Source organism: Talaromyces rugulosus, chromosome VI (assembly GCF_013368755.1).
Source record: "Talaromyces rugulosus chromosome VI, complete sequence".
NCBI lineage: Eukaryota > Fungi > Ascomycota > Eurotiomycetes > Eurotiales > Trichocomaceae > Talaromyces > Talaromyces rugulosus.
This window is the reverse complement of record NC_049566.1, coordinates 4,180,039-4,202,983: the sequence shown is the minus strand read 5'-3', so window position 1 is coordinate 4,202,983 and position 22,945 is coordinate 4,180,039. Positions and strand designations below refer to the sequence as shown.

At 46.7% G+C, this 22,945-nt stretch overlaps 10 protein-coding genes across 10 annotated transcripts; 6 read left to right on the top strand and 4 right to left on the bottom strand.

Moving 5' to 3' along the window:
• Nucleotides 1–823: 823 nt before the first annotated feature.
• On the top strand, nt 824–1,492 carry TRUGW13939_11758 (uncharacterized protein; the record flags this gene model as incomplete). The annotated part of the gene is made up of 1 exon (XM_035494863.1): nt 824–1,492. One exon carries the CDS (start codon nt 824–826, stop codon nt 1,490–1,492), a length of 669 nt encoding a protein of 222 aa, XP_035350756.1.
• An 819-nt stretch (nt 1,493–2,311) lies between these two features.
• TRUGW13939_11757 (uncharacterized protein) lies at nt 2,312–5,078 on the bottom strand (the record flags this gene model as incomplete). The annotated part of the gene is made up of 3 exons (XM_035494862.1): nt 2,312–3,089; nt 3,140–3,774; nt 3,828–5,078. The coding sequence occupies 3 exons, from the start codon at nt 5,076–5,078 to the stop codon at nt 2,312–2,314; spliced, it is 2,664 nt and encodes an 887-aa protein (XP_035350755.1).
• Nucleotides 5,079–6,569: 1,491 nt separating this feature from the next.
• TRUGW13939_11756 (uncharacterized protein) lies at nt 6,570–7,050 on the top strand (the record flags this gene model as incomplete). The annotated part of the gene is made up of 3 exons (XM_035494861.1): nt 6,570–6,635; nt 6,709–6,852; nt 6,895–7,050. The coding sequence occupies 3 exons, from the start codon at nt 6,570–6,572 to the stop codon at nt 7,048–7,050; spliced, it is 366 nt and encodes a 121-aa protein (XP_035350754.1).
• A 410-nt stretch (nt 7,051–7,460) lies between these two features.
• TRUGW13939_11755 (uncharacterized protein) lies at nt 7,461–8,144 on the top strand (the record flags this gene model as incomplete). Its single annotated transcript, XM_035494860.1, has 1 exon — nt 7,461–8,144. The coding sequence occupies one exon, from the start codon at nt 7,461–7,463 to the stop codon at nt 8,142–8,144; it is 684 nt and encodes a 227-aa protein (XP_035350753.1).
• Nucleotides 8,145–8,522: 378 nt separating this feature from the next.
• On the top strand, nt 8,523–9,068 carry TRUGW13939_11754 (uncharacterized protein; the record flags this gene model as incomplete). The annotated part of the gene is made up of 1 exon (XM_035494859.1): nt 8,523–9,068. One exon carries the CDS (start codon nt 8,523–8,525, stop codon nt 9,066–9,068), a length of 546 nt encoding a protein of 181 aa, XP_035350752.1.
• Nucleotides 9,069–10,497: 1,429 nt separating this feature from the next.
• Nucleotides 10,498–12,063, bottom strand: TRUGW13939_11753 (uncharacterized protein; the record flags this gene model as incomplete). Its single annotated transcript, XM_035494858.1, has 2 exons — nt 10,498–10,968; nt 11,026–12,063. The coding sequence occupies 2 exons, from the start codon at nt 12,061–12,063 to the stop codon at nt 10,498–10,500; spliced, it is 1,509 nt and encodes a 502-aa protein (XP_035350751.1).
• A 1,112-nt stretch (nt 12,064–13,175) lies between these two features.
• TRUGW13939_11752 (uncharacterized protein) lies at nt 13,176–14,622 on the top strand (the record flags this gene model as incomplete). Its single annotated transcript, XM_035494857.1, has 3 exons — nt 13,176–14,180; nt 14,255–14,362; nt 14,443–14,622. 3 exons carry the CDS (start codon nt 13,176–13,178, stop codon nt 14,620–14,622), a joined length of 1,293 nt encoding a protein of 430 aa, XP_035350750.1.
• Nucleotides 14,623–15,101: 479 nt separating this feature from the next.
• On the bottom strand, nt 15,102–16,901 carry TRUGW13939_11751 (uncharacterized protein; the record flags this gene model as incomplete). The annotated part of the gene is made up of 2 exons (XM_035494856.1): nt 15,102–16,393; nt 16,445–16,901. The coding sequence occupies 2 exons, from the start codon at nt 16,899–16,901 to the stop codon at nt 15,102–15,104; spliced, it is 1,749 nt and encodes a 582-aa protein (XP_035350749.1).
• Nucleotides 16,902–17,943: 1,042 nt separating this feature from the next.
• Nucleotides 17,944–20,392, bottom strand: TRUGW13939_11750 (uncharacterized protein; the record flags this gene model as incomplete). The annotated part of the gene is made up of 5 exons (XM_035494855.1): nt 17,944–19,819; nt 19,882–20,033; nt 20,087–20,166; nt 20,239–20,301; nt 20,356–20,392. The coding sequence occupies 5 exons, from the start codon at nt 20,390–20,392 to the stop codon at nt 17,944–17,946; spliced, it is 2,208 nt and encodes a 735-aa protein (XP_035350748.1).
• Nucleotides 20,393–20,584: 192 nt separating this feature from the next.
• On the top strand, nt 20,585–22,571 carry TRUGW13939_11749 (uncharacterized protein; the record flags this gene model as incomplete). Its single annotated transcript, XM_035494854.1, has 2 exons — nt 20,585–20,731; nt 20,799–22,571. The coding sequence occupies 2 exons, from the start codon at nt 20,585–20,587 to the stop codon at nt 22,569–22,571; spliced, it is 1,920 nt and encodes a 639-aa protein (XP_035350747.1).
• Between the last annotated feature and the right edge of the window lie 374 nt (nt 22,572–22,945).

Here is a 22,945-nt window from a genome sequence, read left to right as displayed (position 1 = left end):
AACTCTCACCGGCGATGTTATTCATGTTTTAGAAGTTGTGAAAGTTTAAATTTGTGTCAGGCAGGACTTGTTATCATTATTATTGCATACAGTACGTTTGAATGTCAATCACCTTCATATTAATGATTGGAAACGAATCACACTATTTCATCAATTCACATTTCCAGAGACTTGGACAGGCTTTTGGGGAAGCACCATATTAATCACTACATATAGACATAGGATTGGCCTTTACAGAGACGAAAGCTATTTCGACACCTGGTTGTTTTATTACCATGAGGCAAGTCCACCCCACCACTTGTTCATGTCTGCTTTTAATTACAGGGGCCAGTATTATCTCGTTTCTTCTAGCTGAAGTAGACTACATTATCCAATTTGATATTACAGTGTGTATGGAAAAGGATTTGAATCCTGGTCCAGCACCTAGAAGTTTTTCGTCAGTAATATTCATACCGCGAATGGCCTGGACTGCTCCAGAGGCTTGGTGGTTTATGATTCTTCCACAATATCTCAGACTCCCTGATTATCTGTCATGAGAGTCGACCCACCCAGCACCGAATATCAACAAACTCGCGTCTCGGTGCCCACTTTCTTTACCACTCTTACTCACCACCTCACTCATCACTCTCATTCACCACTCTTACTTACTACTCTCACTCACCACCCAGTTCCTACTTATAGTGTTTGAGTCAATATTTCCTTGGTCCAAAAAATACATCAAAGGTTTGAAACAATAATGAGATGTCCTTAGTCGCCCCTGCTAACATTTGGCTCTGTATTCATCGGTCCAGATCGACCAGTGTATCCAAATCTTGCAACAAAAATGGCTTCAGAAAAGAAACGTCCTTCCTTAACAGATTCGGCTGAGAGTGTACCTGAAACCAAGAAGCTGCTTACTGCGATATCCACGCCCAGCATGAACGGAAATGGGACTGATCGGAGCAACTCACAACCCGCAACGCTTCTATTCAGGTCACAAGCATTTTCCATCCCACAACCCACAACGGTTTTAGCCAGCTCACAAGTGCTTTCAATCCAACGTCCATCCCCTTCTGCGGGACATTATTACATGATCCGCGACTCGGTAACTAGGCGGGTTATTGCTATTCGAGAGGGCATTTTGATTGTACTCCCAGAGTCAGAGATTCGTCGTGACTTTCGCAAAGTTACCAGCCACTGGCTCTGTTACGAGCGGAGCCGCGTTTTGTGTTTTAAGAGTACAATCACTGGCTGTTATATTGATATAAAGAAGAGCAATGCCTCTTTGTTCCCCTTGAAAGCCGCCAAAGAAGTGCCACTCCAGATGACTGGGACGGGATATTATAGCTACTTCACCATTCGAGTGCAGGATGCTAGAGAGGGAACATATTCGTTGCTAATGTGGATTTCCAATGGTCTTTGGCCGGTGAAAATTAGTTCTTCCAACCATGAGCAGCTTGTTGTGTGCTCTCAAGATTACTCTGGAACAATGTGGGAGTTCATACCAGTGTAACGCTCTGTTCAAGCGTGCCATACTTGACTGTCAAGTATGTTTCGGAGCTGACGCACCCCCACGAATGTATTTTTAGAAAATTGGCCCAACAAAGATGGGAAAGTTAGCTTTTGTCGAAGAAATTAAAAGGACAGAAGTGATTTTCTCTCATGGATTTTTCATAAGTGTGCGCAAATTTCGAGTCTTCAGGGTTATGGTTTGAAGACAATATTTTCTCTATGTGTTCAGTGGGTTGTCTATTGAAAATAAGAAAAATTCATTGAATGCTACTTTCAATGTGAAACTTTTTTTCTTCGTCTACCTGAAATCGTGGAGATCGTAGAAAAACGACCTTCCTGGTCCACCAGTTGACTCTTGATAAACTAAAGAAACATGCACTCGGGCAAGAAATGCTAGTCTAATATACCAGCTAAGCGGCTGCTCATGCTAAAAATTTTCACAGATGGAAATTCCCCCGAAAGGAAAAGTGATCTGGGACGCTCAAGCTCGGTCATTAAGACACTCTGTATGTCCAGGTACAAGAATAGCAAAAGCTAGATGCACAATGGTACAAGTTGTTTAATCATGGCTACAAGTTTGAAGAGGAAATATTATTACCTTGTGTGTTTGAACGTTGCTCTCTATATACTAGACTTTGCGAGTCCGTTTTGCGCCGTGGTCACAGATTGATAATCTTACATGCCATAAAATTGAATTCACATACAACGCACTAGTGATGCCTCAAATGTTCAATGTTGCTAAAACACAACTGATTTAAATATTCGCCACACGGATTCGTAAATAATTTATATGTAGTATTTGCTCAGGGTAAACTCGAATTTATTGCACGATATGCGTCGCAATATTCCCACCTGACACTTCTACCGCTGGTGAACCAGATAGTTTGGAGTCAAACGACACCGACAATGTAATGGACTCTTCCGGAAACAATGTGACATAATTATCCGACCAATATGGGGGGTTTATATTTTCATTCGTCTTTGAGTCAATCAGCACAAGTCTGATGAAAAAGGCAGGTGTCTTGGATTTGTTGTTGAGCTGCACTTGCAATGTTGTCGTTGAATTAGAGCTTTCGGTTGTGGGTGTGACGGTCGTTTTGACATTAGCAGTTGATAGATTCTGCAAAGCAGTATAGTTCGAGTATGTTGTTATCGGTGTATAGTACCAAGTCGAGTTGTCCCACTGTAATACATCGTTCTGAGGTGTGAGCCAATAGACATTGCGGCTAAGGACGTTTTCTTCTTTATCGGAAAGAACAAGACGTAGAAAGGCGACATCATTGATTTTTTCATATGCGGTGAGGTTGGCAATCTCTTTTGAATGGTTCGGTTTTGTAGTAGTATTGAGCTGCTTGGTCGAAAGAGAAGTACCCGTTGTATCAATCAGTTCTACATAGACTGAGCGAGAGCCATCATCCCCGTCGTTCAAACCATTCAGACGGTTGATTAAGTAGATGGTATTGTTCTCATAGTTGTAGGAAACATGCTCTGGACGAGCACCGACTTTGACCCCGTAGAAGCACCCTGCGGTGTTAAGATAGTAATCAAATAGCTGCCAGTGCAGATTAGGCCAGGCGCTATTCATCATCCAGTAGATTCTATGCACATTAGATATTTGTCTGGTGGAAAAGCAAGTGGTCAAACTTACACTCCCGTGGCCGGATGATGAGCATCCTGAAGGGACGCAAATCCTTCATATTCGGCACGAGTAGCCTCATAATCCATAATCTGTGCCTTGAGAAGATAGTCCTCTAGACTAGTGGGCGCGCCATATCGGTTGTACAAGGCGTCATTATAGATCGAGCGGTCGTAGAACGAGGAGACATTGCTTGACATGTGGAAGAGACCCTTTTTCGGCTTCGTCCACAAATCGTTCAAATCGTCATCCGACAAAAACTTCTTCAAACTTCGAATCTCCGGCGTCCCCACACCAGGGCCCTCTTCAGACCCGAATCCCATAGCAGCACCGACCTGGCCGCCATACCAATAGTTGGGGGGGACATAGTCGTAGGGACCGAGCATCTTTGCTCCCGAAGAGCCAAGAATTTTGGGAGATCCTAGTTCACCGGCGGATGCAACAATTGGATTGGGCCAGTCCCAGGTTTTCAGACCGTCTACATAGATAGATGCAGCTCGATTATCGGGCCAATAATCCGATCCCACTAAAAATGCAAGAATACTGGGATGCGTCTGCATCATGGATGCCTCGTGTAGCATGGAATAGTTGGCAATCCAGTAGTCATGGTGGTCAAATCGGACATAGTCGGGAACATCAGTGTTGTACTAGAATCAATAAAATTAGAGGCGCGACAATTGCCAAATGAAGGCTTGCTTACTGTCCATCCCTCCCACCAGTCACAACACTCCCATCCTGGCATGATCATAAGACCAATTTCATCAGCCATTTCGAACAGTTCCGGGTGTTCCTGTTTCCCTTCTAGTCTGACGGTGTTCATGCCCAAATCAAGCATCAATTCAAATTTTTGCCGTACATATTCCGCATCCCATCGCATGAACATATCCGGGCCGTAGCCGCCACCCAACGGAAGGAAGCGCTCTCCGTTGACCTTAAAGGTACGGTCTCCGAAGTCGTTCAATCCTGATTCCACATAGCGAATGCCAATTTTCCGAGGCTCTGCAATGTCTGAAACTTTGTCGTTAACTGTTACCTTAACACCGACATCGTAAAGGGGTTGATCGCCCCAGAGTCGCGGCCACCAGATCTGTGGGTTCTTGACAGTCCCAGTTGCAGTCAAGACCTTTTCCTCGTTTGCATCCAAGGAAAACGGTTGAGAAAGAACAAGAACGTGGTCCGATTCAAGACTAAGTTGGGCAGAAAATGTGCCGTGGATGAGGTGGTCCTCAAAGTTGGTTGCATTAACTTTGATGGTGATATCGACTGACTCCTTGCCAGGCGTCCAGTCGTGCACAACACGAATCGGAGCCAAAGCAACGGGGCCGGTTTGGGAGATTTCAACATCTCGCCAGACGCCGGTGCCGTTGTCTGGTGGATACGGGTTCCAGTCAACAAAGCCCATGGCGGAGTCCAACAGGTAGCTGGTTTCGTGGGCTTGGACCAGGATTGCATTGGGGCCCTCCTGCAGGAGCTTGGTGACTTCATATTTGTGGCCGCCGTATGCACCCACTTGGTAACTCTTATCGGCAATCTTCTTGCCATTGACCCATATATCCGCTTTGGAGGTGATTCCATGAGTGACGACGAAATAATGCTGACCCTTCTTTGGGCGCAACGTGAACTCATCCCGGTACAGCCATGGGGAGCCGAAGACTGAGCGATCGACAACATGATTGAGGTTGTCGGAGAACCACAGCTCGGTATCATTGTACACACCGGCTTCAATAAGGCCGGCCATTACCGTCTTCCGGGAGCTCACTCGATACCATTCTGACACATCGGCGCCTGGCTGGGCCAGCGCGGTGAAGTTGTCAGGGGCATGCAAGACGGATTGTATGCTCCACCCTGGGATTGTGCCTGTTTGTCCCGACGACGAAACTATATCAGCGCCGTTGGCACCGAGAGGCGCTAAAGCACCCAGCACCAGAGTAGCGAGTGACAGAATACCCATTGCTGCTGTTATGCTCACCTGCAGGTACGATCAGGTGGGACGGGTTGTGAGGGAGCTCTCACGCAGCAGTGAGCGAGCCGGCATTAAATAACGTGGTGAGCTATTTATATCTCTTGATAAGCATGTCGTGAGGTCGCATCGTCTGCCCTGAAACTCAATTGCAGTAAAGCATCACAAGGGAATGTCCGGTCATTCAGCCGAAAAAGACCGGGTTCGCCGGTAGAGAAACAAATCGCGCGCCTCCATTGGCTACAAGTGGATCAGTCTGGGGTAGGATAGTCCAGGCTAGCCTGTTTGGGTTAGCGGATGACAACGCTGACGATTTTCTACTTTGGGAAGGTGGTAGTCACGTGCCCCCGCCATCGCTGCCTGACGGATATGGCAGCGACTCGACCGTGCTTAATCAGGGTTAGGGCTACTATCTAGGGCTTGACTCTCAAATCTTCCCCATATGCTAGCAATACACACAAACAATGCTGATATAAAAGGGAGAGCCAGAAAAGGCCCCCCTTAACATATGCCGCCATATTCATTCCCTTCGTGCTCCGATAGCCCCGGGAAGCCGTTGGATGATTGATCCGACCGAAGATAACGACATGCGCTCAGGAAAAGGTTAGAACAAACATCGCTATGAGGCAGCGAAATCGTGAGCGGCCCATGGAAGCAGTTTCATCTGCGTCGTGAATATTGAACCTCGGCCACGAATATCCTCTCTAGGATATTACTATTTAATCATATTTAACGTCTTTACCGAGCCCTAGGCTATGACAGACAGCCTAGAGAGGATAAAGTCTTGGGTTGAAAAAATAATTGCAGTCACACAAGATGGCCGACAAAGACCATATACCTCAGTACAGAGGCGACAGAATCTCACGGTATGGGTGTTTCGCTAATGAACATTTTATTCCAAGGGTTCTATGAGAGTATCGCAAGGTGGCACGGGTAATTCGACTAGCTACCTAAAGGCCTTGTAAGTCTCTGCAAGCATTCACCCAATCACAGAAACTGATTTGCAAATGCAGCCATCTCAAAGGTGTATTGACATTTCATTTCCATACCAACAAAACTTTCTTCAAATTCTGAGAGGAAATGCTATCTTTGCAGAGCATTAAATTATTTCTTCTGAGAAAGCTAATTTTGGTTTCAACCAATGTCTTTTACAAGGCATACGACCTCGAAAAAAACATTGTATTAATAAATAAGACTATACAAATTTTTAATAGAGCCATTGTGCCTACTAACTTAATTACAATCTTGAATTTGCTCTGTCCATAGCCCCGAAGGACAGCAGTCCAAATATTTCCACATTAGGAAATAAATTACGGCCGATGATCGTATCTCCGCCCAGCACGTGCAGAAAAGCCCCGCATAGGCAGCCCGAAGAGCAAACCAGCTGCGTCCAACACACTGCGTGATCATCACTTCCCACTTACAACAAGGGCCTTGAAAACCATACGATCAAGAAGCAGAATATTCACCCTGCCGTCAATAATGCCTGTCACCCATGTCGTCATGTTCAAGTTCAAGAACGACGTGCCTCCCAAAGAAATCCAGTCTGTACGTGGCAGCCTGATGCGGGGTTCTTGTGTTGCACCAGTTCTGTAAAAGTACTAATAAGAGGTTTGTATAGATAGTCAGTCGCATGCTCGATCTAAAAAACCAGTGTCTTCATCCGGGAACATCCAGGCCGTATATCATATCCTTAAAAGGAGGCCGTGAGAACTCTATCGAAGGGTTACAGGTATCAGACGATTTCATCAGCTCCTATACCGAAGTAGATGTATCTAATACTAACCGATGATTATTGCCTGTGTAGAACAGCGCGACCCATATCTTTACGATGGATTTTCAGACCTCTGAGGATCGAGATTACTACGTCAGAGCGGACCCTGCCCATTTATTATTTGTCCAGAGCATCGGATCGGTTGTGGACAAAGTTCAAGTTGTTGATTTTGCGGCGGGGGTTTGGTGATATTTCACGTGTATTCTAATTTCTAATCAGGTAATAACAGCATAAGATAATAATTTCTAGAAAGGTTCCACAACCACTCAGAAATCCTCTATCTCCCTCTCATACCCCTTTTCTTTTCACCCCCCAATCTTTTCAAAAAGCAACATTATTGTTCCTTCCTGTGAGAAGAAGAAAGGATACTTTCTCCGCAGCAAACATGCAGTGTACGACGTAATACAATACTGTATATCAAGTGAGTCGCAAATCCCTGCTTGAACGAGTTGCAAAAGTGGTCTAAGAAATCATGTATAGTGCTGGAGAGTACTTTTGTGCGATAAACTGTTTTTCTAGGAGTACCCAACTATTAAAGTCGTCGCCAACCATCTGTTACATGTTTTCATCCCAAACATGCGGATTTTCCAATCACGAATATGGCCATGGACAACAGCGAAGATCCACAATGGATGAACGCTCTCAGAATCGACTCACTTCACGATAATTACCAAACTCAAATCAATACACTTCATGGTACTTACCACGCTCAAATCGATGAGCTTCAAGAAAGGCTTGCGGCCGTAGAAAACAACAGCAAAGTGTATCGAAACCAAGCCGCCACGCTTCGAGAGGAGCTCAAACCTCTGAAAGAGAAGGTAGACTTGATCTACATTGCGGAACTTTCAACTTTCCTTCCTCGCGAGAAAGTGCCCGATCGCTTCAGCAGGAATGAAGCAATACATGGAGCTCGAGTCAGATTCGACCTCGCGTTTTTACAACGCCCTTCAGAGGCAGGTCTAAAGTTCTTAGACCGCAATGGCCTCACAAAGTCAGACATGGTGAAAGCTTTCAGGGCTCGGTACAAGTACTCCCCAAGGAGTCTTGGAGATCCTTCTAGCATTCCCGAGCACATTGCCAGCGCTATCAATATGAAAACAGACCTTGAAAATCTCAAGTCCTGGAAAGAACGTTTCGGACCCGATGACACATTTTACAGCGACATGATATCAGACTGCAAGCCTCTCATCAAACACTGGGCTCATCCTACAGAAAACCATCCGTACTCACTTGAGGAGACCGAAAAGGGTTTTGAGGACCTTAAATGTCGGTATTGGTCATAGGTACCAAGGGAATTTCAGATCTGTGCGACAGAGGGTGCTTCTATTTTCATTTCGTTGGTTTTTAGAAACACAAATTTTGTTTTGCGTTTTTGGCACGAACAAAAGAAATCAATCAGCAGGATCGCATTGCAAGACACAGCCCACAAAGAACCCCTGGATTAAAGATGAATTTCACCTCCTCGCTCTGTAATAATACACAAAAGCCACAGTAATAATAAATAGCCTACGGGTATATAAACAGATTGGTATCTCGCAATACGTGCAAGGCATCCGTATCAAGCTTTGTCTCACCACCAGATCTTCCATTCACAACACCGATTTTCAAAACGTACTTCCTCCAAAAAAGTGAGGAGTGTGGGAAACAACATTAGCCTTAAAATGATATACGACGAGAGTTACTTCAAGGCGAGAGATGCTGCATACGAAAGGAATAAGAGTTACTTCGAAACAGAAGCGACGAAACTTCAAAGACGGATGAATGAGATGAAAGAGCGGATTCTCAATATCCGCCGGGAACGAAGGAATTTCTACGCACATCGCAATGACCATGACCCATTTCAAATTCAAACCTCTGAACTTTTATGTTACCTATCTTTGTCCAAACAGCCAAGGCGTCGGACCATCAATAATGCAAATGTGAAATTTGACCTTGAGCTGTACGAGACTCTGATACTCAATGGCGAAACCAAATATGTCAAAGATAGACTTATCAAAATCTCAGACGTTGACGTAGCAATAAATGCTCGGTACGGCTTTCATCCACAAGATTTTAAATTGGAATCCTCCGAAATTCCCGATGATGTTGTGGGGCTGATAAATACAAAACAATGGCCGACCTTACTCATCTCTATTTCTGGAAAGAAGCCACAGGTGAGAAGTCCAAACTGCGCGATATTCTCAGAGACAAGTGCAGCGATCTCCTGAATCGTTGGATGGACCCAACCAATGACCGTCCATATTCGAAGAAAGAGACGGAATTATTAATGAAGGATCGTCAGTATTGGTCCATGTAGTCACTAGAAGAATTTTGGGATTACGTGACCAATGTAAGCAAAATTAAAGGGGGCGCGTTCAAATATTGTATGGATATACATTGGTATTGTTGGTTTTCTTTTCTAATGTATATGTTCATCAGTCTGATTCCTCGGTCTTCTCCTCCATATTGTTCGTGTCACTATAATGTATCCTTATACCTAGACTTGTCTCCTTTTATTTTCGATGTTACCCCAAAATAAAAAAATAAAATAAAATAGAAAAAAAAATAAAATTAAAGACCAAAAAAGACAAAACAAAACAAAGAAGACAAAAAGACGACCAAGAAACAAAGCACCGGCATTGTTGCTATTCATAGATCATGAAAGACGTATTGTTGGGCAGGTTACGCCGGATATCAACTGATGCCGGATATCAATTGATGATTACGGGTATATCCTTCAAAAATTAATGCTTCAAAGCCATAGTATTCCCCTATGGAAATAAGAATCTGACTTTTCTTTTTTAAATTCTGTTCCTGAACCGTACTATTTTCTTGGAAATATTCCTCTATCACGTAGCAATATTTATATATATCGCTAACTACGAGTGTTATAGGTCTAGTAGTCGTTGCGTTTCTTGCTTAGAATAGGGAAATCAGATCGTACACAGCGCCAGGGTCAAATATGACCTGGACTTTTACGACTGTCTATTGCCTACCGGCCAGACCTACTTGAACAATCGTCTTTATAAAACGGCAGATGCTGAACAGGCATTCCAAACCCGATACGGACATTTCCCGAAAGAACTGAGAAAGAATTACTCAGATATTCCTAGTCATGTGGTGGCCTTAACCAACCTAAGGGCAGATCTTACCCATCTAACTTGCTGGAAAGAATACCGCGGCGAAGATCTCGACTTCCGTGACACACTCATTGGAAAATGCAATGACCTCATTGACCGGTGGTTAAATCCTATCCGTATTTGACAGAACAAACACAGCAAACGGTCAATGATCTTTATCGAATGTACCTTGATGGTCTTGGTTGTTCTTAATAATCGGGGTCGAACGTCTACTTTCCTATTACATTCTATGGTCAGTTTGATCAATTGATCAATGCCCACACAGTTAGCTAGATTTCGGTAGAAGGCAATGGTTTATTTTGAATTGAAGTCTTTAGAAGCGTATGGTTCCACAGAAACTATCCCCTAATGAGTCGCTATAGCTCAATATAAAAGTACAGCCTGAAAACATAGCAGTATGATAATTAAAGTAGAAAATTACATGTAAGTAAACTTGTCTTCCAACACACATATTTGGAAGGCTCTCCCAATGCATAACAAAAGGCCGTATCTCGTTGCATATGTAGCAAATAGCAATCTATCGAATGGCCAAGCCCGAGACATCTACCAGATCAATAGCCACAGGTTCACCCGAGGATGTCGACGAGCCACCCTTGGAAGCTGACCTAAAGCTGGACGTACTAGAAAGCACAGAGGGAGTATTAGAGGTATTTCTCTTTGTCACCATTTTGGGGGTTCCTGGCGGTGGTGGAATGTCGACCTTGCTGGCATCTGACCTGAACGCGGCATGTCGCGAGGACTCGGTGTGTCTTATTTGCAGTGGGACCAGTCGTTCGCGGATCCAGGACTCAAAAGCGCCGGCGTCTTTGTTGCGTCTTTTCCATAGCTTTGAGGATTCCTGGAAAGCGTGTGTAACTTCGGATCGGCGGAGAGAATCGTATACCTCAAAAGTCTTTTGCAGAGGGAGGTCGATATACTGCGTGAGAACGCGCGAGAAGACGATGGCATCGTCGATGGCGTATGCCGCTGATTCGTCGCGCGGTAGCATCTATAAACAGTGTCAGTTTTCTTTCCTCAATTCGTCCTTCTAGATGTCTAAACATACTGCGTGAGCCGCATCACCGAGCAGTATTGCTCTTTCGGTAAACCACTTTCCCCCCAGTGGGACTTGGTATATCGGATACAACATCCAGTCAATGTCGGAGTGGGCAGCGACCTCCTTGATGCATGGAATAGAAGACTGGCCGTACCGCAGTGACACTTCATGGCTCAAGGAAGCTTTGATCATAGAACGTTTGGATTGATCGTCGTCGTCGTGCACTGTGTGTCCCTCCACCGCTTCTTCGCGACACTCCAGCATGACAGACAGAAAGAGGTCTTCATGGTGTTTGGTGCAAAAGGCCATTAAAAGCGTACCGGATTTGGAAAAATTTAATGAAGTTGCCCGGAAATGCGGCGATGTCCTCAAGCTATTCGTTTTGATTGTGCTCTGTACGAGGGAAAAGCGGCTGTACTCGGCTTCTCTGCCCGGGTCGATGAATTTCCTGCGTGTGGCCGAATGGACACCGTCACAACCGAGCAGAAGATCCCCCGTCGCCGTAGAATTGTCTTTGAAGACGAGTTCGACTTTGTTGGCTGGGTCCAGTGGAATGACCCCGGAAAGTGCCTTGCCAAAGACAATCTTGATATTCGGCCGTTTGTCGATTGCTGCTAGCATAGCCAGTGACAGATTGATCCTCAATACACGGCCGCCTTTATACTTTTTTCCGTCCTGGTTTCGTATTGTTCTCCCACTGATGCCGTGATATATGTTATCTGCACTGAACCCAGTCCCTTGTTTTCCCTTATAATCTACCTGGCCCAGACTTTTCCCCGTTCGGGCAGAAAATATCTCGATAGCGTCGACATCCGCGCCAGCGTCAGGGCCGAATCGCGCAAGTTCGTCAAGAACACCCAAATGATCGAGATGTCGGAAAGCGACAGGTGACAAGCCAATGGCTCCGCCTGATGTCGATGGCACGAAATGGCGTTCGAAGATGGTGATACGGAGATCCGGGATCAACGGTGAAAGGTGGTTAGAGAGCGAGAGGGCAGCAGACAATCCGGTAATCCCAGAGCCGATAATTAATATATCGCGAATCATTTTTACGACCCTGCCAAATGCTTCGTTTTTCTCTTTAGCTTTGGCGATGCGTGCCGGTCACCAACTTATATGATGAGTTCGCGGTGATCCCAGAAGATGAGTGAGACCCGAGATATCACAGCCAGAAGTACTGATTCAGAGCAGAATGAAAATCCAAATCCTTCACTCCATATGATTCCCATTCGATTGTTCATACAGTGGGGATTTCTTCCTGGTTTCTTTTCTTCCTTTCCCAGACACAGACAACTGCCCAAGCGAAGCGGCTATTAGTTTGGGGGTATTTCCCCAGAAAAAAGTCTGTGGTCTCCATTATTTAAGAAAACAGCAATCAGATAGTAAAAGGCAAAAAAAAAAAAAAAAAAAAAAAAAAACCAAGAAAAAAGTTTCTTTTGTCTCATGAATGTCATTACTCAAGTGCTACTGATAATCGCCAATGGGAACGCCACCCGAGTCACCCGAGGCCGAGAAAACTCAGAGCTGTGGCCGAGACACACGCAACGTTGGGCCACTAGACCCGAAATAGAGACTGAAGAAATCAACTGATTCGTTGCTGATTAGATTGATCGGCTGCATAGGTAAAACGTCCCGGTGTCAGGGTCCATGACTCTATGCAGACTACAGTGGAGAATGTGGGCTACTTTAGAATTGGCATGGAATGGCATGTCGGATTGTGAATTGCGGCCAGTGCGAGAGCCATGGTCTAGCCAGGGATGGCAATACAATGCTTTCCTTGCTTGTCCTTTATACATAATATTTTGCATTTTTTAGGGCTGTTTGGTGAATATACAGTGCGAATGACATGATTGGTCGAGTCACGTGCACCGAGCCAATCACCGCGAGAGGAATTTCGACAACAAAAGTCGATTCAACATCGATACATCGATTGATACCAGGACAGTTGTGTCCGGCCCTGCAACGAATAATCCAATATTTACGTTTTTGTGTTGTTCTCTATGCTTCCGTTATGCCATGAACGGGTAGGAGCTGAAATTTCTTTTCTCCCGCCTCTGAACTGATGATCCGGATCATCCGACGTCAACTTATCGCCATCACCACCGAACATCTTCAAGGGTCAATTAAAATCTAAGTCCAAACGGAGAGAAACAAAGGCAATGGCGTCCCTCTTCTCCTCGTCGGCGATTATCTTTCCGCTTGCTGCGCTGCTGCGCGTCGGGCTCCTTTTCTATGGCTTATACCAAGACCACAACTCGGCCATGAAGTACACGGACATTGACTACATGGTTTTCACCGATGCATCGCGCTTCATGTCCCAGGGCCAATCGCCATACTTGCGAGATACCTACCGCTACACGCCACTGCTCGCCTGGCTGTTGATTCCCACCGCATGGCAGCCTGGCTGGCTATGGTTCTCGTTTGGCAAGGTCCTGTTTGCCCTCGCCGATCTCGTGGCCGGGTGGCTGTTGCTGCTTGTCCTGCGCACAGAGCATTCGGATATGTCGGAAAAGTCCCGTCTGAAGTATGCCAGTATCTGGCTGCTGAATCCAATGGTCGCCACCATCAGCACCCGCGGCAGCTCCGAAGGTCTGCTCGGGGTCTTGGTCATGGCCCTGCTATGGGCGGTGCTGACTCGTCGGACCGTTCTCGCTGGCTTGTTGCTGGGGTTTGGAGTTCATTTCAAAATCTACCCATTCATCTATGCCCCAAGCGTGATCTGGTTTCTATCTCCTGCCAACAAGGACAAACCCCCAAGAGGAGAAAGCATCTCGTTGTTGAACCAGGTTCTCAGCTTCGTCACCCGGGAAAGAATCACCGTGACAGTTGTCTCACTACTAGCGTTTTCCGGCCTCAATCTGTGGATGTACTCTCTATACTCCCACCCGTTTCTCCAACACACATACCTCCACCATCTGACTCGTATCGACCACCGACACAACTTCTCCCCATACAACACCCTGCTATATCTGTCGTCCTCATTCGCTGGAGATTCTTCTGCCGGAGAAAGCTTGGAAATCCAATTCGAGTCATTGGCGTTTATCCCACAATTGATCCTCTCCACTATCGCTATTCCGCTCATCCTAGCGAAGAAATCGCTGGCTGGTGCCATGCTGGCACAGACCTTTGCCTTTGTGGCGTTTAACAAGGTTTGCACGAGTCAGGTAACACCTTATACTCCTCTAACTTTCCCTACACCCCACTAATTATTTTTATATTTATTCTTTCTATTAAACAGTACTTTTTGTGGTACCTCGTCTTCCTGCCCCTCTACCTGCCGTCTTCATCATTTATGAAATCTCCACTCCTAGGTATCGGTGCCTTGCTCATGTGGGTAATTTCTCAGGTACGTCAACTTCCTTCCACCTACATACCATATACTTAATTCTGAAACAACTAATCTCTTCTTTTATAAACTGTGCACAGGCACTCTGGCTCCATCAAGCGTTCCAACTTGAGTTTTTGGGTGTTTCAACCTTTGTGCCGGGTCTATGGCTTGCCTCCCTGCTCTTTTATTTGGTTAATTGCTGGATTCTGGGCGTTATTATTACTGATGTTGGCAAAGGTGGTGCCGAAACGTCTTTGGAGACGAAGAAAAGGGTTTAAAATTGGAGGGGAAAGTCGTCCGTGACACTTGTATACATGATTACATACATACATACTATTTAATAAACAATTAATTCTATTTTTCGCCATTTCAAAGGTTATTGTTCAAGTGAAATAATAATTTTGTCATTAATAATTATTATCTGGCAGGCATCAACTGACTGCCGAATTGAAATCAAAGAAAACCTAGAGGCACATCGTCTGCTTCGGCAAGCACCTAGACACTACTACCCCTATCCCGCAGTTCTTAACAAGAGATATACCGAGAAATTCAGGAATAGTGCTACAGCTCCTCCATGCTAGATCAATATCAATCGATAAATTCCATGCCACAAGCCGAAGAGGAAAAACAAGAAAACACACAGAGTAACATCAGTAAACACCGGACAGATGGGGTATTATTCGCAAAAAGTTCAATCAATCACAACCTTAAAAAACAATCATTGCAAATAAATTGCCAAATATAGCTAGGAACCACTTCACGACTTGGCCGCGTCAGAAAGAATCTTGTAATTGCTAGCGTTGATGCTGAGGGGGCGTGTGCGAGGATATAGAGCGCCGATGATGGTATGATTAGCACCAAGTTGTGGATAAATGCCATCGGACAACTGAATATAGTGGGTGGATGGCCGCACTTGCGCAAGAGTCTCGATTATCTGGATATTCCACAGCCCCGTGCATTCATAGCCCACCATTTGAAAGTATGGGTTGAGCAATGCACATGTCGAGTCGAGGTCGATGAAGCGAATTCGTATATACGACAACGACAGGTACGTTTCTAGTGACCGGACCGCACCCAAGACCAATTTCTCAAACGACTGGATGAACTTGAGATTGGTGATTCCAGATGGCTCTTCCAGAACAGGAGACGAGGGCTCGCTGCTTGCCTCTCGACAGCAGGTCTTGACAACAAGGTCGAGAGATCTGAGCCTTGCATCTTGTGGCCGATGAGATATGGCTGCGCGTGCAGCATTGAAAAAGCTCGAACAGACGTTGCCCGTGAAACTGAGATGTTCCAACCGCGGCGCGATACTCCCCAACAGTCGGCAAAGGTGGTTACGGTGGCTCACCTTGTCACCATGCCAGTGAGATTGATCGTTGCTGTGGAAGCCTTCAAGGCTAATATCGAGGTGTACCACGCTAGATGATAAGTTGGACAATGCCTTGTAAATGGTGTGGCATGCTTCCGTTTTTGGCTTGGCATATGCGCAATGCCATTCCCGCAGCGAGGGCAATGCTTCCGAAATCGTTGCCCAGTGACGATAGTCCCGCATGATATTCCACGCGCCACGCATAACAAGTGTTCTGACATTGGGGAGCGGCTCAAGATGGAACTCGCCCTTCAATCCATACGGATCACCGGCGAAATGTGTGATTAGAGGAGGTTTCTTGCAATGGCCGGCTTCAAGTGTCAAGATTTGTGCTGCGGGAAAAAATATCCCTACATGCCGGAATATGTCCTCGAGACTCGCATTGTGGCTAGCCATGTGAAATGCAAAGTTGTTTGAGGCATAACTGCCGTGTTCCTGCTCCTCCCATCTCGACACAGTCCCCTGTAGCATTGCATTGACTCCCGCCAATCCAGTGTCTTCATTCAAATGCCGTCGTCCCGCTAAAAACTCACGAGGCTGTGCGGTAATATTCTTGCGAGCCCGGTTTCCCCAGACAGGGACCCAGACTTCGATATGTCGCACGTAGGATACGAGATGGGGGTGAAGTCCAAACCAATCTTCAGTTTCCGTCAGACCATCCTTGGTCCCTTTGACCTTGACTAAATGCGAGTCAGCAAAAAGAGCACTCCCCAAAGGCAAACTATACTCACTGTGTCTAAAGATTCGCTCTTGTACCAGGGTCCTCCAAAGCGGCGATATCAAAGATAGGTCCGACAAGGCTTTCCTCCTAGGATGTCGCAACGCCTTGACCCAACTCCGAGAGGCTGGGCCTGACCCGTTGTTGCCCGAAGCTGGTGCACGTTCTCCAAACAAATGGTCGAGAATCGCTTCGTGTATTTCAATAGGCAGGTGTTCAAATTGCAGGCTTGATCGGTTGGTGGGACATGGTACGTCGGATTGGATCCCGGTATCTTCCATTTCCGCAGCCACACTGGGATGGTACTCGAACGAAACATTCAGCGACTGCGTTGAGTCCACATCGTCGTTGTGAATATCCGCGCTCGTACATCTGCTTGTGCTCTTGTGGGTGGCCGAATACGTAGACGACAGGGGAAGGATCGAGGAGTTGACCGAAATTGGTCGTGGAGGAGGTACGGCGGAAATCATGGTTGGAGATGTCGACATAAGTAAGGATGAGTGATTTTTTTTTTGGCGTGTCTTTTATGCCCAGTTCGCCAGCGCCAACAAGGTACTTTCTGTTGTGATGAAAAGCAGTAAGGTCACTCGGACTAACCAGCCTCGCTCTCTCTCTCTCTCTCTCTCTCCCTCTTTCAAGGGGTGCACGAGAAACGGCAAATGGCGCAAGATATGGACGGCTGTTAAAACAAGGGCCAGAAGTAAAGTACAACACCCGGCCAGCGGACCCCCAACGCGGGGCTGCTGGTGGGCTAGATTTTGGCAGAAGAGACTAGTCAAATAACGAGTGAAGTCGTTTGCATTGGGCGTCAAAAGGCAAATCGACGTATAAGAAGAAGCGGAGAGGGATGACGATACGCGGGCGGAGTCGGGCTTCGCTGATAAGTGCAATCGGTCAATCAGTTTCGATCGGTGGATGCTGATCAAACCGGCGTTGCAAGCCAAGCAGGACCAGACAGGTTTCGCCGGTGACTGCAAACAAGCCACTTGATGTGTGTGTTCTGACCAAGATGCAAAGAGCAAAAGAGAAGACGGCAAGGTGAAGTGTCGACGATCCGATCCCTTGATAAGCAGCGAGGGAAGGCGTGGGGACGCTGGCTCCAACGGCGGGCGGTTTCACTTGGCGCTGGATGCTTAACTATCGCAAGCCACGGCGTGAGCGTCCAGTGCATTGGGCGGCAATATCTGTGTCGTCGCCAATCAGTCGCAGATATCGCGAATTATAAACATATACTCTACTCTTCGTCTCACCGCGTTCTCGACTCAGCCTCAGCAGATTTTTTCCCTGGAACCACGTGACTTGGGCAGTCTACGACTACTATTAATAACGGGCCAATCACACGCTGTATGGCAGGGGCTGGAGTGAGATTGTCCCAGGGAAAATCTGCACAATCGTGGGCGGTTAATCAATTGATTGGTTAGTTTTATCATTGTATGTATGTGTGTGTGGGTGTGTTTATGTGTTTATCTAGAGGCTGGCATATTATCTGTATGTTTCAAATATCTTATTGCCTCATCTCCTCCGGCGAAATTTAAAGCGAAGTTCCTCCTCATCACTGCCATCTTCTCCTGCGCCTTTCGAACGAGCGTCTCTCGTCCTTTTCTGGCTCGTCCGTTGGCTCTTCTGCGTCGTCGATGCGGAGATACGCGGAGTCTCTGAACGTGCCGATGGGGCTGGGAGCGATGTAGGGGCTTCCTCAGAAACTGCGAGCGAAGCCTGGCTCTCTGCACGGCTGATGGATCGCCGGGTGCTTTGCTGCTGCTGACTTGTGCGCCGGAAAATAGGATCAGGGCTTTCTTCTCGTTCGTTGTTAGCCCAGTAATGATCGCCGATCCCGTAATCTTTGCGCTTGACTTCATCTAGAGGAACGATGACTGCTTGGATACGGGATCGAGCAGCTCCCGGTTCCCCTCTTTTGCGGAACTTTTTGAAATTCTTGCGGCCATTCCAGCGCTCGTCCCATCGATCAGTCTCTTCCGCTGTGGTCTCTTCTCTTGGGCGAATAGGAACTTGGAATTCTTCAACAATGACAAGGTTCTTCATTTCCTCAATAGCCACGCCATCAACATTCGCTTGAGCATTGAGGTCGTCCTCATGTTTTTGTTTCAGCGCGGCCGCCTCTTCTTCTTGTTCGCGTCGGCGGCGAGCTGCTGCAAGAACGTCGACCTTTTGCCGCTTCGGTTTCGGCGCATCTTCGACTTGGACGGCGTCACGATGTGAGCGAGTGCCCATCTCCGCTCGCCGTCGTTTCATGGCGTTGGCTCCTGGAAGAAGGCCGGACATGCCATCATCTTCTTCGACGGGTTGTTCCGGGGGACTCTGCGGTTTGGTTTGATGTACTGATTCGTGTGTCGAGTCGTCAACATCACCGGGTTCAGAATGGTGTATTGGAATATCTTTCATGTCAAATCCATCGTCAAACTGTTTTACTCTACTCACAAAAGGGCGACTTTGTGACCGCTTTGCCCGTTTTGCTTCTGTCTGCGTTTCTGCTTGAGACGGTTCGGATTGCACAATATCCTCAACCTGGGTGGGTGTAACATCGATATTTGAAGATAACTCCCGTACAGATGTCCGCCGGCGACGGTCCGTTTTGGGTTGAGCTTCTCGGGAAGTCATAGAGTCGTCACGAGGTAAGGAACGACAGAGTGAAGCCGCGTCATTACTCAGTATGGCATCTAAAAACTCGCTCTGCTCAATAACACGCCGGTCCATCATCAAAGCAACGTCGTTCCCTAGTTGAATAGACCAGTCCTCATAGCCCTTGGCCCGGAACCGTACAAGCACAACTCCTCCATCGCTATTAGATGTCGAACAAGCATCCTTTTCACCTGCAGCATTTCTCATGAACTGCAACAGCTCATCCGCCGTGGTCTGGCCATTGTCAACCTGATAAAAGAGGGCCTTTCCGTGGCCGTTGTTTATAGGCGGTGACAAATTGTCGAATTGACCCGCATCGCAAAAGACAAATGTGTAGCCCTCAAAAACATGGACGCGGGACGGATTAGGGGCAAAGGATTCAGCTGGTCGTTGAACTGGTTCTTTACCGGCCGGCGGAAGATGCAGGTTAGCATCAGGCCAGTTCGCATCAAAATCAACTTCCAGAGGCGATAGCGATTCTAGAGTCTCTAGATCTCCAGGCGTCGCAGCATAGACCAAGGCGTCAAGGTATGAATCTTGGACTATGTATCGTCCGTTGATGAGAGATTGTAGACCTTTTGCGGTGTTTCGTTTATTCTGTATGACATGCGTAGTCTTTTCCACAAATGGAATAATGGTTTTGATATCCAGTTCCTCCAACCGACTGCGGGCAGGACCAAGGGGGTCCTTCGCTTTTAGTTCCTTGGAAGAAAAGGAAAAGCTGAGAACGGTAGGCTGCCATCTTATCCTGTACGGATAGAACACACATGTGTCAGCCTTCCAAACACGAATTACAAGATATCGACATACCTCAGCGCCGGCGGATAGCGCCCTAATTGCAGCGTATGCTCGTCCTCCGTCAACACTTTACTGGATCCTCGAATTTGGAGGCCATCGATTGTCGTTCCGCATTTGGATCCTTGGTCGGCAACGGTGAGAATAGATTTTTTGTGCACATGCGCCTATTCGTGTTAGTAAAACTTGACCGAGGCGAACAGAAGTGTAGAAAACATACGCCATCACCGGACTGCACTGGAGACACCTCGACCACTAGATGCTTTCTTGATATGGAAACGTCCTGAATGACATGACGGACTATCCACATACAATAAAAAAACATCAGCTTCCAACTCCACCAGTTTGTAATTTTGCTCTCCATCGACTTACCGCCTGCTTGCTTGATGCGGCCAAAGAGATACTTTTTCCCAGGCTTCAACCAGACTCTTTTTCCTGGGAGAGATTCTTAGTGACTCTTCAAACTGGTGGATCACGCATGCAGTGTACCTCCAAGTAGGTCCCCATCGGACTCCAGAATCCACATGTCGAGGACCTCAGCAGGTGGACGATCATCGTCCGAAGAGTTGTTGGAGAACAAAACCGATAAGGCTGCGACGGGGGAAGCGTGTCTCCACTTTCGCACTTGTGACGCGTGGTCACGTGTCGTCGCATTTCCATATTGCTGCCTTAGGAAGTCTCGTTGCTCGATCACTGTCGTTGTTTGGCGCCATTCGCCATGGACAGTGCAGAAGAGAATGGAGACGCACCAGATGCAAATACCGAACTGGGCCCGCAGTCCTCCCAAGAACACAAAACTCTCAAATATTCATTACTAGGACCCTCGCTGCTGAAAGCGGGTCAAGACGCGGTCGACCAACGTCAAGTAAGCGACACGCGGTCTTTTTCTAGCACAAGCACAACCATTAACCACATCATTAAAAAAAAAACAGGTTTCGGAAATTATTTACAATGCCTCCAAGGGCTCAAAATTCTTCAACCATGAGGAAACCAGGGACAAAGTACTGACCCAAAAGATCGAGCAAATCATAGCACGGAAAGCGCGTTTGGACCGGTTGGATTTATCCGTCGACAGTCGCCGGGCAGATGAATACATCGCAGAGCTTGAAACGACTCGAGACCTCTCTCAGATCGTAGTTCACGTTGACTGCGATGCCTTCTTTGCTGCTGTTGAGGAGCTGGACCGGCCCGAGCTCAAAACCGTGCCGATGGCCGTGGGCAAAGGCGTGCTGACGACCTGTAACTATATTGCACGGAAATACGGCTGTCGAAGCGGCATGGCTAGCTTTGTAGCAAAAAAGCTATGCCCGCAGCTAATATGCCTACCTCAAAACTATGAAAAGTACGGCGCCAAGGCAGAAGAGATCCGATCCGTTTTCGTGGAATACGATCCCTGCTTCGAAAGCGCGTCCATCGACGAGGCATACCTCAACATCACGGCATACTGCGATGAGAATAATATAGATCCCCAGGAGGCTGTTCAGGAAATGCGAGCGAGGATATCCGAGGAAACCAAAATCACCGTTTCAGCAGGCATAGCCGCGAACGCGAAACTGGCCAAGATCGCATCAAATCAGAACAAACCCAACGGACAGTTCTACATCCCAAGTGATCGCCAGGAAATAATGACATTTGTCAAGGACCTGCCAGTTCGAAAAGTCAACGGCATAGGACGCGTATTCGAACGAGAGCTAAAAGCAATCGGCATCGAAACATGCGGCGACATCTACCCTCATCGAGCTTCGCTAAAAAAGCTTTTTGGCGAAAAGGCCTTTCAATTTTTAATGCAGTGTTATCTTGGTCTGGGACGAACAAAAATCCAACCGGCTGAAGAGTATGAACGGAAGAGCGTGGGCACCGAAAGCACGTTTTCGGAAATGAGTGACAAGGGCGCTATCCGCGCACAACTTCGATGGACGGCAGAGGAATTGGAAAGGGATCTTACACGCACGCAGTTCAAGGGGCGAACGCTGGTGCTCAAGGTAAAATTGCATACTTTCGAAGTGTATACACGACAAGTGGTGCCGCCCAAAGCACTCTCTCAGGCCGATGACTTGTATGATTACGCTTTGCCGATAATGACCAAACTCGAGAAGGAGATACCGAATATGCGCTTGCGACTGATGGGACTGCGATGCACCAACCTCGTCAGCACGAAAAAAGGAGGTCTGAACTTGTTTGGTTTTCAACCAGTTCCAAAACCTACCATATCCTCCATCGAGGATGTTCCTCCAGAGTCCGAAAATGTTATCAGCTCTCCGAGTGGCGAAACGCAGCTGATCACAGAGCAAGATTTTGAAAACGCTGCACGGCAGGAACGAGAAGATGAGCTTGACGAGCTAGAGAAACTGACCCAGGAAGACAACGACTATAATGAACCACCTGCTGGCCATTCTGCTCAACCCGATGATAACGACAATCCAACAACCCCAAAAGCCCACCCAACAGATCCACCAACAGAATACTGGACCTGCCCTATCTGCTCCCGGCCCCAACCCGCTGACGACAAGAAGTTTAACGAGCACGTCGACTATTGCTTATCAAAGGGTACAATTCTAGAGGCCGTTCAGAGCTCTGCTCCTCCCGAACCGGCAACACATTCCTCGTCGTCGACAAATTTACAGCTGCCAGCTGAGCAGTCTTCCAAAAAGCGGAAGTCGGGTGGTGAAACGGATATACGACAGCGAAGATTGTTTTTTGCTTAGGTGTTGTTTATTGTCTGCTCTTGTACATACTTTTTTTTGGCTCCTGATACCCACATTTAAAACTACGCAATGCATATATATATAAATGAAGAGATCATTTTTGACTGATTTAGAACAGTATTCAATCAATGGATTGATGCTATATATATATATATATATGTAACAATCCATAAACACACATGTTATAATGGGCAATACCAAGACATCTAATATTGCTATACACTGGTCAACCAAGATATATACATATGAAAACATTGAAAGGGTATCAATAGACAAACACGCAAAATCGAGAGAAAAGAAAAAGAAAAGAAACGAAAAGCGATAGGACAGGAGTGGCGAGAGTTTCACAGGAGGTATCATATGTATCAAAATTT